Source organism: Chrysemys picta, chromosome 8 (assembly GCF_011386835.1).
Source record: "Chrysemys picta bellii isolate R12L10 chromosome 8, ASM1138683v2, whole genome shotgun sequence".
Lineage (NCBI taxonomy): Eukaryota > Metazoa > Chordata > Testudines > Emydidae > Chrysemys > Chrysemys picta.
The window spans coordinates 44340550-44353889 of NC_088798.1; the positions used below are offsets into that span (position 1 = coordinate 44340550).

Below are 13340 nucleotides of genomic sequence, written 5' to 3' on the forward strand. Positions count from 1 at the left end.
AAGAAGTGGGCTGTAGCCCACGAAAGCTTATGCTCTAATAAATTTGTTAGTCTCGAAGGTGCCACAAGTACTCCTGTTCTTTTTCCCAAAAGGATGTTAAATTATATGAACTAAATGCACAGGAGTCAGAAAATTCAAGCACTAACTTAACAATATTGCACTTAATGTTTACATTTTCTGAGTTCTGGACACAAATTTTCAAACTTAATGTCACATCTATGTATGGTAATTTTTTTTTTATTTGATGACACCTATACAGTATCCAGAAAGCTAATTTCACTTTGACAAGGAGAATTTCAATATTTTGTTAAACGCAAAATATTTTGGGGAGACACATTTAAGTTAGTGTTGAAAATGTAGTGGTCCATTTAAAGATTAGAGAGGATTCTTTTAACAAAAATTAATTGCAGTAAATTTGGTAATATTCTCTTTTAAATACACAGACGCTTAGACTATACTAATCATGGGAATTTAAAAGAAATTGTACCGCTTCTCGCGGCCAATATTCAAAGCTCTGTTCCGTTAACAAAAGAGAACAATTGGACTAAATCATTTGGGGGTGAGGGGGCGAGAGGAGGGATACTGAAGGTCATAAAATATAAGTCTATTTTTTAATCATAAAAAGTTGCCTTTCTGCAATGCAAAAAATACAAGAAAAGAGTCTAAAATCCCACATGGAATAAATAGGAGGAACGTATCATGAGCTACCGGGCAGGCAAATTAACCAGGCCAAATGCAGAGCAGCTCAACCAGCATACAAGACCAACAGGAAGAGAACTACAGAGGAATTGAGGCCCCAGCCCTGCAAAAAGAACCCTGTAAGTAAACCCCATTTGTAAGAAAGATATAAAGATATTAAATGTAATCTCTTACAAAATATGGCCCGGATCCTGCAAAAATTTACAAATATGCTTAATTCACCCTGTGAGATGTCGATAGGACTTCTCATAGTGCATAAAGTCATGCTTAAGTCCCTGAAGGATTGGGGCATAAATAGCTATGAGTAGGGAAATGAAAAACATCATGTTCTTTTATTCTTTTTCATTTAATATATGTCAAGTAAACTCAATATAGGCAACATAACAGAAGTTTGTCTTCAAGGAAGATTTAAATATGAAAAGGGTAGGGAGCCTTGCTCAGGAAGGTCACTCTATCCTTCTTTCATGCTGCTGACTATGCATGGAGGTATTTATCTTAAAAGCTAACAAAAGGATGGTAAAGTTTTCCCCCCACCGATTCATAATTCCTGCTTGACTTAGTGATATTTTTATTAATTTCTTAAGCAAGCTGAACTTCTATCTAGCTGAAAGTGCATATTTCAGCCCCAGAATCTTGGTACAGTTGCAATGACATCTTCCTGTGAAATTACTACTGTTAACACACCACATATTATGTAATAGTACAAAGCTTCAGAAGTGAACATGGAGATTCACTCCTAAGGACCACCAATGGGCAAAATGGTACCACTAATCAGTTATATTTTTAGCCCTAACCATCCTTGATAGCCACAATTGTTTGTAAGTATTTTCAAATATATGTGAAATGTGGTGTCCTGATTGTCCACCTTTTGCAATTTCATATCTCTGGAACTTTTCAGTGTATAAAAGAATTGCCTCATTTCTAGAAAACGTTTGTAAGGAGGCTTCCTGAAGAGACCATGTCCCTTTTATTCAAAGCTCCTTTGTATGTATTCCCCACATCCTAGCCAGAATACACTTGTGGCTACTGCAGTGTGGTTCGGAGGAATGTGGTTCGGAGCCCTGGGCCACCAGCAAGTCAGTATATGTAAGAGTTATCTGTCCTTTCAATATAGTGCATGAGTCTAGGTGCCTTGAGATCAATGATAAACTGTGGGCCCACTGAGACTGCCTTATATGAAGCCATATTATGGATACCACAAAAACACTTCTTTGGGTCAAGAGTCTGTATCTACAGCTTGATCCTTGCTCATAATTGCTGGATCTGACAAATCTTTTCTGACACATCAAGAATGTGCAAGAATCTGTCCTGGGCCAGAAAAGTTCAGAGTTGAGCTGGGTCTAATAGGGTTCATCAGTACTTTAAAGAACAAACTGGGACTGTGGAGTCACCAGAGTTCATGATAAGTGCCCAACATCATGATGGTGGCACACACTGATTCTTGGAATTCTTGCTCAGTGTCATCCTTGAATAACCAATCATGTGGAAAAAGTAAAATATTCACTTTCATCCTGCACAGGAAAAATGCTATGACCATGAAACATTTTGTAAACACAGGAACATAAGAATTGTTATACCGATATTTTGTGAAAGGAAAGCAGACAATTGTTGCTAGATTGCCTGATGTAGGATTCTGGCTCCTTTTCCCACTGCCAGGAGTATCTATTTCAATAATTGCAGGAAGCCTCTGTCAGGCCCTCTGGTTCTCATAAAACAGCAGACATTGACAAACCCTGGGAATAAAGCCTAGGATTTTAATGTCAGCAGGCTATACTGCAGGGATAGCAATGTTGCCCTGTAAGGCACTGGATGGCCATCAGGCTCTATGCTGAAGGCAGACACGGCTGTGACTGAACTGGAGGGACCTCCTGTTGCATCTCCTCACTGTATCCTTCTTTGGCTGATTATGCTGCTTAACTTCCTCTGTGGACTTAGCAAAGTCACTGCCTTTAGCCTGGAGCTTAGCCTGACAGGGAGCAGTAGCACATATTTCTTAAGCTTTAACAGGTTTGTCAGCCACCAAATAAATAAATGTCCCTCAAGTCAGGAAAAAAAAGACTTAAAACTATGACAGGGAAGAACTTTGCACTGAAAACCGGAAATTTTGGTAAAGACTCCAGTTTTAAATTGGAAAAAATGATTCTTGTTCAGAGCAGGAGATATTCTTGCTGATTCATCTCTCAGTGCAGGCAAGAAAACTAGCAGAGAATACTGCAACTCTGGATCTGCTGGCTTTTTTTCAGCTTAAATACTGCTTGGGCATCACTGAGGAGTGTATAGAATCCCTATCGGTTAGGATTGCTGGTCATGTACTCTTGAGACATCACAAAGGGATCTAAATCAGGATATACATTTCTTCTCCACTCCCCAACACACAAAGCAATGCTTTGTGCTAGATGCTGTGGCCATGATTTTAACAACTGTTAGTGATTCTGGTTGTCCAACTGGAGGCACCATGAAGGAGCCTCATTTTCACAATGGACCCCACTGCCAGAAAAATCAAACATTTTTAAGGTATTCCAATAGTTGGAGACCCAAAAATTGTGATACCCAAAGTTACTAGTAATTTGAAAATCTTGGTTTGTGATTCATTGCTGGGGAAATATGTCACAATTTCTACTGCAATTTTATTGGTCAGCACTTTACAGCTATGAGAAATGTGAACAAATATACAAAAGTGAAAATCTACCATGTGTATCTTTGGATAACTTCCTATGAAGCTATGATCTCATAATACAGATGCTGATCATTAAAATAAATATGAGCCTTATAATAAGTTAGTTCAATTTTATATGCCAGTTTTATCTCAGAACTAATTAAAATTCGCGTACAGGAAATGTATTTTAACATTTCTTACATTTTGTAACTACAGTGTTTACACTTCTGTTTGAGAGTGAATTTATTCTTTTATCAAATTAATCTTTACAGAATATCAGGCATTCAAGTGGGTTTCAGGAGTTCAGTAATCTCTAAACTTTACTGCTCAACTGCGTACACTTCCAACCTGGATAAAGGTCCGAGGTCTAAATTTTCTAGTGCAGAAGGACATCACCATAAACTGACAGATAACACTTAGTCTGTTTATTTCTTCTTCAGTAGTTTCAAGTCTGCACAGTATTTTCATTCACAATAAAAGCTACATTTTTAAGAAAAAAAGTCATTTACTAACATAGCAATTTTTCAAACGTTTTTATACTAGGCAAGATTCTTTATGTCACAATAGAGCAAAGTAACATTATTACAGTCTCTGAATACTTTATATATATTTCACTCCTTTTGTTAAGTAATTATTTCCTATATTTATAAAGGGTATTGTAGCTCTTGCTCTTTTAGTTTGTCACAAAACACTAGTACTCCAAATGATTTTAAAAACAACTGATTTATCCTGTGTGCGTGAGCACATCTATTTTGTAATGAGGAAAATATAACATGTTTTGCTTTGTATCGCTTTTCAAAACTGGAAACTATACAGAGTAAGTAAAAGGTGGAATCTATTTCCCTTTCCCACTCTAAGACCTTCTATCTGGGCCAGACTTTGATATTTGCCCCTTAGCTGAGAATCCGCATATCCAACTTCACACTTAGCTGCAGTGAAGTAGCCCTGCAGGCAGGCCGACTTCAACGAACCACTAGTGGTATCATCATTAAAATCCTGCTGAAGGTCACCATGGTAACCGCCTGCTGAGGCTTCACTGCTGCACTCGGCATCTCCTAATCAGCTACCATGTGAAATGCAAATTCAGACAGTCTGAAAATTAGTCAAGAAGAATAGAGGATGAGGATGCCGATATGTGAAATATTCATGCGCTTCATGGAAAAAGGAAGACAGCATGAATGACACAACAAAGAACGGCCCCTGACATTTTTGCTATCATTTCGCATTACTGTTCACACCCTACTGTATTTCTAGACCTCCCGTTCTGAAGTTGGTTATATGAACTGCCATATTTGTATCCTACAAAAAATAATAATTAAAAATGGCCAATGTAAAACAATTAATTGGAAAGCCAGAGACATACTGCATAAACTACATAAAGGATAGATCACCATTACATCCTTCGTAACGGCATTCTAATTATCTTTTTTAAGTCCAATTTTATTCACAGAGGAAAAAAATGGTCCCCATAAATATGACAAAACAAAGAGAAACCGGACAGCAATCTTTTATTAATAGTCCCTGTCTTTGAAAACAATAGATTCATGGTGCAGAATTACAACTTCCATTCCTTAAGCAAAGTAGCACAAAGCTTTATGTTTATTAAAAACATTTCAGATGTAGTGTTTATATCCATTTTCAACACAATTTAAATTCATGGAGACTGAATTAAATTAGAATTAGTTGCTAATACCTCTTCTCTGGTTTGCAGCTTTTATCACTTTGCTCCATTTGTTTCAAAGTGGGAAAGTATTTCAATACTGGAATTTCAGTCTGTTAACATATACACATTTATATTTTTCTCAAGTGAGGTCATGATAGTTTAGAAAAAATATCTGCATTTATTTTGCCCTCTTCTTTTGCTTTCCTTTTATTTTACTGCCTTTTAAAAAAACAAAACCAAACCTGGTGCACTGATACTCGTGAAAAACGATTAGCGTTGGCTTGAGCCATCCATTGTAGGGGCATATTCTTGGTATGCTTCTCCAATCCTAACTTGAAAATCCCCTCTTACTACAGGCATTGGCCACTCTCTTTTGAAGAGTGTCATCTGTGCCAAATTGTGTGGTAAAATTTGTAATAGGGATAAATTGGGATCAGGTGGGGACCAAAACTCATTTTTACTAGCAACTTAATCCACATTTATTGTTATCTAAATCTCTAAAGAAAGGCTAGTTCACCAATTTATTGTGCCACATAAGATAGATGAGAGCCATTTTCTATAACTGTGCTTTTAGAAGCACATAATATAGATATAAGGTTCAATCCCACTACAACACGGAGTATGTATCGTGTATTCTGGAAAAGTCAACTGTGTCAATCATATTTGTGAGTAATTTTTTTTTAAATTCATCACATAATATAGAGAATGAGTGACCCTTTGTTAACAGGTCGAAGAAATTAAGGAGGAAATAACGTGCTCCTTGAACCATTAAACCCAATCATTTTTAAAAAGGATACCAGAAATGTCATCATAGACGTTAACATTTAGGCAAGTATAACAACACAGGTAAACACATGGGACAGATCCTTAGATGGGATAAACTGGCGTATCTCCATTGATTTCACTAGAATTATGCCAGTTTCCATAAGCTGAGGATCTGGCTCATGGAAAGGAAAATTACTTACTTCCTCTGAATAGTGATCTGAAGGAAGAGGTGGATAGTCGCACTGTTCTATCTTCTTGCACAGAGAGTACAAGTTCATTTTGTCACCATAAAAGGGACTCTGCAGTGCAGCCATCTGTATAAAAAAATTACATAGTTAAATGTACATAGATTTTTTTTAAAAGGAATATTTTGCTAAAAAATCTATTTTAATGGTAAGATTTCATACCAACTTCTGATTGACTGCTCTGCTTATAGCACTAATGCAACAGTTCTAAAACTGTTAATATAAACCGGTGTGCTTACTTAATGGACAGATTTATGGTGCAATACTGATCATAATAGTTCATATACTGTAATAATTGGTTTATACTTCATAATCTAGTGTAAGTAAAATTGAGTTATTAGCCACAGTTTATGCTGTTAAGATATAAGGTCTCCCATGTCCCAAATGCAAAAGACAAAATAAAACAATGACATTTCTTTCACAAGATCCGTTGAAAACAAACAATTACACATCCTATTTAATTGGAGAAAATATATGGTCTAAAGCAACAATTAAATACTGGATAGCAGTAGTAGCTTTGGACCACCACTTAGATACCTTACTACAGTTTAAAAATTAAGAAAATGCTATCGAATGCTATTTCATATACAATTCAACACATTGAAAAAAAGAAAGGAATCTTGAAAAAAATGTAGTCTAGATTCTATGTGGAGTCTATTCAAAAGGCAGCTTGCAATGTATTGCAGATATATCCTGTAGCAGTAGCTCAAAGATTTTAAAAATCCTCAATCTGCAGGCATCAGTGCAACTTTCATGTGCAATCAAGAAACATAAGCACCTTTTGGGGAGAATTCTGTTAAAAAAATTAGCAACTTAAAAATGACATCAGTGAACCTAACATTTATTTTAAGACGGTACTATAACTTGACATTTAAAGTGCAGACAAATACTGTGGTTAGCGGGATTACTAACTTAAAAATTCATTTAAAATCTTTGCATTCTGTTCAAAACCTTCTAAATCTTTGAACCGTAGCTGCACGAATGCTGCTCTGAGCGCAATGCTGCCCCAAAGCCAGTCACCCTTTTCTACATGTGCTAATAAGTTTGATTTTGGAAGGACAATGTGTACATTCCCCAGACATGCAGCGTGTGTGTGAAACACACTAGTCCATGCTGTGCTACTCAGTGAGCTTCAGCAGGGACAGGACAAGCTGAAAATGGCTCTCATCTGTCTTATGGTCCTCCAGATATAACTTTAACTCTTTCACGGCCTAAGCACTGTTGATAACTGATATTATGGGAAACAAATATGAAAAGAAAAATTAGAAAAAAATAATTTGATATACTCTCATTATATTTGATATAAAACCCAATCTAGTTTTGTATATTAATTTCATATTAACTTGAAATAAAAATACTGGTTTTTAACAATTCCAAGACAAATGTAAGATTGCACCCAAGAAAAATAATTCTAGAAATGTACTACTCTTATAATGGTAATTCCTGGATTTACATGACAGCATATTTTATCTTTAAAATAATGTTAAAAATGCAGGCCTAAAGAACAAAAATCAACCACAGAATCCATACATGTGCAGAAATTCTAAATAAATGCACAGATACTCATTTTTGTACACTAGGTGTTCATTAAAAAGTACTTTTGTTTGAATGCTGCAGTGTTAAAAAAAATCCAAATGTCCCCTAAGGAGTTAAAACAGGAATACTATATTTTCATGCATCTCCTGCTTTGACAGATGAAAAATGTCAACTGTCCTGTTTTTATTTTCAAGCTTTTGCACTATTCATCTGGTTCATTAGTGCATCTCGCTGCTGCCCCTGACAGCTGCTCGCCCTCTCCTCCCAGCAGCTGAATTTTTCAGGCTAATTTGATCCTCCACACTGAGACGATCGCTAGAATGATTGACTTGCTCCCTGACCTCCAGGGTCTGACTTTCCTGATTAGTATTCTGGGGGTGGCTGAGGGACGAAAGCCCACTGTCTGTCTTCGGGGCTGGTGGCAGCTCTCTTTTTTTTTGAACTGTAAGCCACCAACCTACAACCCTGTAAGGATGCAATTGCTGCGCTGAACAATAAAAGGAAATGTGTAAAACCTACTTTTCCATGTAAAGGTCCATGTAGCAAAAGCACAGCATCTTGATTTTAATTAGTAAAGTCTACTTTGTTGCATATCAATTAAAACTGCAGTAGTAGTGTTTTTGAGGTTTCAGGAATATTTGAAAGTCTAATTTTTAGAGTCTAAAACATGCTTTCAAAAACCTTAGTAGCTATGCAGTGTTAATATTTATTATTAAACAGTAAACCTTTTAGTAGGATAGGATACAAAATAATATAATGCAATATTAACTAGAATCTAACTAATTTCCTATAATTTAAATATTAAATCAAATTAAAACATAACTGAGAGGAGGTTTAATAGAATGTCAATTAGACCTTTATTGAGAGGTCATGAACAAGCCAGAATTTTCCCCTAACTAAATTGGAGAAATTTAAAAAACTGTATTAGCATTAACCATGAAATTAATATAATAAACACTTTAAAATGCAAATGATACACAAAACATCTATCAGAGACAGAGGGAACAAGATTTAGTTACTTTTAATACTGTATGGCTTTATTTTGATGAGTGATTTAATTAGCGCATGCAACAAGCCTAAAAGTGGGTCAGCACCCCTTATAAAAGAAGGAAAACTGCAGAACTGAAAAGATAGCATGCAACAGTTATTAAACTCTTTTTAGGTCTCTCTGAGTCTCCTGTTTTATCTTGTAGAATCAACAACTGAATGGATTTGATTTGGGGAAATCTGCTTAGGGGGAAAACTGCACTGATAGGCAAATTCGAGAAAGCCAATTATTAGTCCATAACTTGAAAGCATCTCAAGACCTTCCGCCCTGCCCCCTCCCCCCCACACACACACCTGAAAAAACAACGAACAAAAATAAGAATTATTTACATGTTCTAACACGAGTTTACAATGCTTAATATTTCCATGATACACGCAAAGGACCAGCAAAAAAGCAAAGTCTATCATGTTGCAAAATTAACAATAATGTAAATAAAGCCTCAAAAGCCTAACCATTAGAAATATATTTTGAAGATTATTTGATACAGTGCAATTATATAATACATTTGAATATAGGAAATATAACAACTGTTCTGTTCTCTAAATGTCATATTTAAGTACCATCCAGGTAAAACTTTTCAAACCACTGAAAATAATTTATTGCCATATGGAAATTCTAAAAATCATCTGAGGAAAAATATTCAAGTAGGTATTTATTTGGTCATAAAAGATGGCAAAACAGATTCTATTTCTGTAAGACATGTCCTGCTGTCTATTCTATTAAGTTCTTCTAAAATTACTTCAAAGTAATTAATTCAAAGTAGCCCAAATAAAAAAGAAATACTCCAAATTCACACACTGTATTTAATATACTGTACACAATACCAAAATGACAAGCTCAGAAAATAATTCCTGTGAACTGCAAGTCATGCTTCTTCCTATCTGATAATTTATTTATTTTTTTGGATTATAAATTAACTGTAAAAACACAAAATATTTTATGCACTAACTGCTTACTGAATGTTTCATTTATTGTTTCCATATAAACATAATCCCAAGTTTAAAAATAACAAACCCGCAATTAATAACATCAAAATCAAGACATTCTCCTCAAGGCCCTCATCCTGAAATGAGATTAATGTTTCTATTTGTTCTTGTGTGAATCCCATCCATTTCAAGGATGGAACACTGCAAGAGCACAGATATCAATGCTAGGGAATCCCCACGCACAATCAAGTCTCAAATTAGGGCCAATCCTGCAAACATTTGCTACCAGATGTAGTACTTACTACTGTGAATAGTCCCCATGACTGAAAGTAATAATTGCGTGCAGAATTGCAAGTTCTTTGGGGCAGAAATATAATTTGCGTATATAAAGATATTCACATTTATGGCACTGTTTTAATAAGTGTGTGTGTGTAAGATACTTAATATAAAAAACTGAATGCAATTCACCCATATGTGGTATAGGCTGTTAGAGATGCTGATCTTGCTGGAGTTAAGTGAGTTCTGCTGACTCAGGGCACGTCTACACTACAGTTAGACATCCGCAGGTGGCTCATGCCACCTGACTCAAGAGGAGCTGCTTAATTGCAGTGTAGATGTTCCGGCTGAGGTAGCAGGAACCTGAACTCTGGGACCCTCCCACCTTGCAGGATCATAAAGTCCAGACTCCAGCTCAAGCCCGAACATCAACTCTGTAAATAAACAGCCCTGCAGCCTCAGCCATGCAAACCTGAGTCAGCTGCCACGGGCCAGCCACGGGTTTTTTAATTGAAGTGTAGCGCACCCTCAATGGAGCAGATGGCTTATTGCCTCACCTGGATATATAGAGAGAGGATTTAGGTGTGAGTAAAGGAATCCAAAGGGAGAAACCCTAGATTCAACTATGCCTAGAAAGAAGTATTTAGCTGAACTTTGTTCTTTTATTGTTCATTTCTTTATCAATAAAGCTGAGCTCCAAGAAGGGGGTGAGTTTGGACTGCAAATAGATATCGTCTTATATAGTGGGAAAGGTACTTGTTCAAAACATTATTTAACACAAGTTTATATTCCGTAGATCTGTAAAAAGATACACTACAAAGTATGAGGATGTAGTTAATTATGGGCCAATCTTGCATGCCTTTATTAAGGCAAAACCCATTAATTTTGTAGGAAGTTTGCCATACATCTTTACTTTTTCATTGCCCAATGTTATATACAGGTATTTATACGTAACCTAATTTATGTTTATATTTTAGGGCTTAATAAATGTATCGAAGTTCAGTAATTGCAAGCAAAGAAAACTGAAGATAAGCCAATCTTTTTTAACTGCTGCTTCAAAAGCTATGCTCATAAAAATTAAACCAAGTGATGCATATGTGTGCATTGTAGTCTCATTTCTTTATTGTTAGTCAGATTTCTGGTAACTGCAAACAAATGAAACTTGAGTTTAAAAATATACTTCAATTGTTTTTATTTTAATTAACCACATACTCTCAATCCGTTCTATTACATATGCTGAATGCATATAGGCATTGTTTTCATAGTTGTATTTTGTTAAAGCCAGTTAAAACATTTAGAGAAATTTAGAAAAAAAAATGCTTTTCATTCGACATTCAAGACTATAATCCTTACCAAACTAAGCCTAAAGTCTTCAACAGATTACTATCTATGTATTTTTAGAAAGTTCACTAAAAGGCAAGTCTTGATCAGGTCAATCATAACATATTTTGAAATTACTGTAAAAGCTCACATGGCATTATTTTTATATTTAGCTATCTATACTTATATTTTGGATTAAAAGCAGCTTCTCACTAAATGGCTATCTCGTTAAGAAGCAAAATATACAGATGAATCCTAGAACAGAAACTGATACATCTAATAAAGCTAAAGCACATCAATGTATTAAGCTTACTGGATTTATCAATGTTACCTCATATAGTAGACAGCCTAGAGACCAGATGTCAGATTTGAAGTTGTATCCATTTTCATGTATTCTCTCTGGAGACATGTAATAAGGCGTACCCACTGCAATAAACGCAGAAGTATTTTTAAATGAAAAATATTGCTCTACTGAAATCTATACCATTGTAAATATTGTAATATTTAGGGTGGAAAATTATTCTTATCTTATATATAAATCATGCATGATAATAAATATGTCATGCATAACAATAAAATATATTTTTGTAATGTGACGATGCATATATAGCAGTTGAAAACACATACAAATATACATGTATAAACATATATTGGCACTAAAAATGTTACTATTTTAATGAAGATGTTTTATTTTGAATTATTGTCACTAATTTTTCTGTAATAAAAATAAACCTGTAAAACACTTTTAAAGTGGTTTTTGTTTTTTGTTTGAAGCAACCAAAAAAAACTTCAAACTGAACTCTCTGAAAAGAGATTTGGAAGAATTCTCTAAAACTTTAAATCTTCAATAAATTATTTCTTCTTTTTAAAAAATATTTTAAACCTCAGGGTTGACTGATAGGTATTAACCAAAAACAAAGTTGCAAAAAATAAAGCCAGTGGAAATTTTTGGTTTATCAACTTATTTTTACTTTATTCCCAACTCTGCTGCAATTTTTTTTTGAATAACAGTAAATTAATAAATTCAAACTTTGACAACTGGAGACAAAGACATTCACTCATTTTTATTTGAATTTTGTTGGGAATGGCCAAGTAGTTATTCTTGGTAAGCAATGTGTACTGAATAGGAATGAGCTGAATCTAATAAATACTGAATTTATTTTAAGCTAAATATCTTATGAATTAGAAGAATACTTAAATCAGTACATTAACTACAAATGGCAACATTAGTTTTTAAAAAAATAAAAGATTACAACCTCATCCCGTTTTATTGAGTCTAAATCATTAAAAAAAAAAATCTCATTTACTTTTGCCTTTCAGAACTAGAGGTTGAGATAAATCATTATATGAATTTTGGCAGCGGAGCAGATATCACAAGTTTGGATAACCAAGATTTGCCTTTATATTGAAAAGGCAAGATGTTTCGCTTCTATAGAAAAGGCCATTTAATTAATATTTTTGTTTAATTTTTCCCAAAGGCGTGCTTTTTTGTTTTATTGTTCTCATCATAATGTACTACGTATTTTGTAAGGGTTGAGGACTCACCAAGGTATTATCACACTTTTTCAGTAACAGAGTAAGATACTTCTAGGATTTCCAAGGGTGAAAATTCTAATTCTCAAAATTAGAGATATTGGTATCATATCATCACAATCAGCCCATGCCTGCTGGTAATTTATAGTTTTGTTTAGGATGGAAATCTAACTTTGGGAACAGCATTGATAACCACATTCTAGATCAGTGGAGGCTCAGAACAAAATCTTTTCTCAGATATGCAGACACATGTGGGCCATATATCGTATCACAAGGAGGATCTGGCCCTGCAAGTGTTTAAAAAGAGACATCCTCACTTTCCGGAAAAGGAGGGTATCAGCTCAAACTAGAGAAATTATCTCCCAGCATTAGCCTGAGTGCAGAATCATCACAATTGTGAATTGACCAAGAGTTTAAAGATAGGTGGGTTGGGATAGAAAAGAGCATCTCAAAATGACAGAGTACTGTGAGAAAACCATCCATCCTCTCAGGATGTTCATATTTACTCACAACCAAGGACCGTCAAGAAGGGATGGTCTCTTTCATAGGAATGGGAGGGTTGGGGGTGGGGGGAAGTTTTACAAACACCAAATTCAATAACATAGCCAGAAGAATAAGTAGAACGGAAAAGAATGGTTTATTTAAACTTTTAGACTGTTATTCCACCCTAACT

General features: G+C 35.0%; 1 protein-coding gene across 14 annotated transcripts in view; it reads right to left on the minus strand.

The window, feature by feature from the left end:
- NEK7 (NIMA related kinase 7) overlaps positions 1-13340 on the minus strand; it is a 253273-nt gene that overhangs the window by 118979 nt on the left and 120954 nt on the right. For 13 of the 14 annotated variants that reach the window (XM_024102010.3, XM_065554400.1, XM_024102007.3 and 10 more), the window contains 2 exons: positions 11466-11560; positions 5984-6097 (listed from right to left, as the gene is read on the minus strand). In XM_024102010.3, coding sequence (XP_023957778.1) covers positions 5984-6097; positions 11466-11560 — 209 coding nt within the window. Of the gene's footprint in view, positions 1-187; positions 5129-5983; positions 6098-11465; positions 11561-13340 lie in introns of those variants that run through there. The other variant, XM_065554398.1, reaches the window with a different exon arrangement.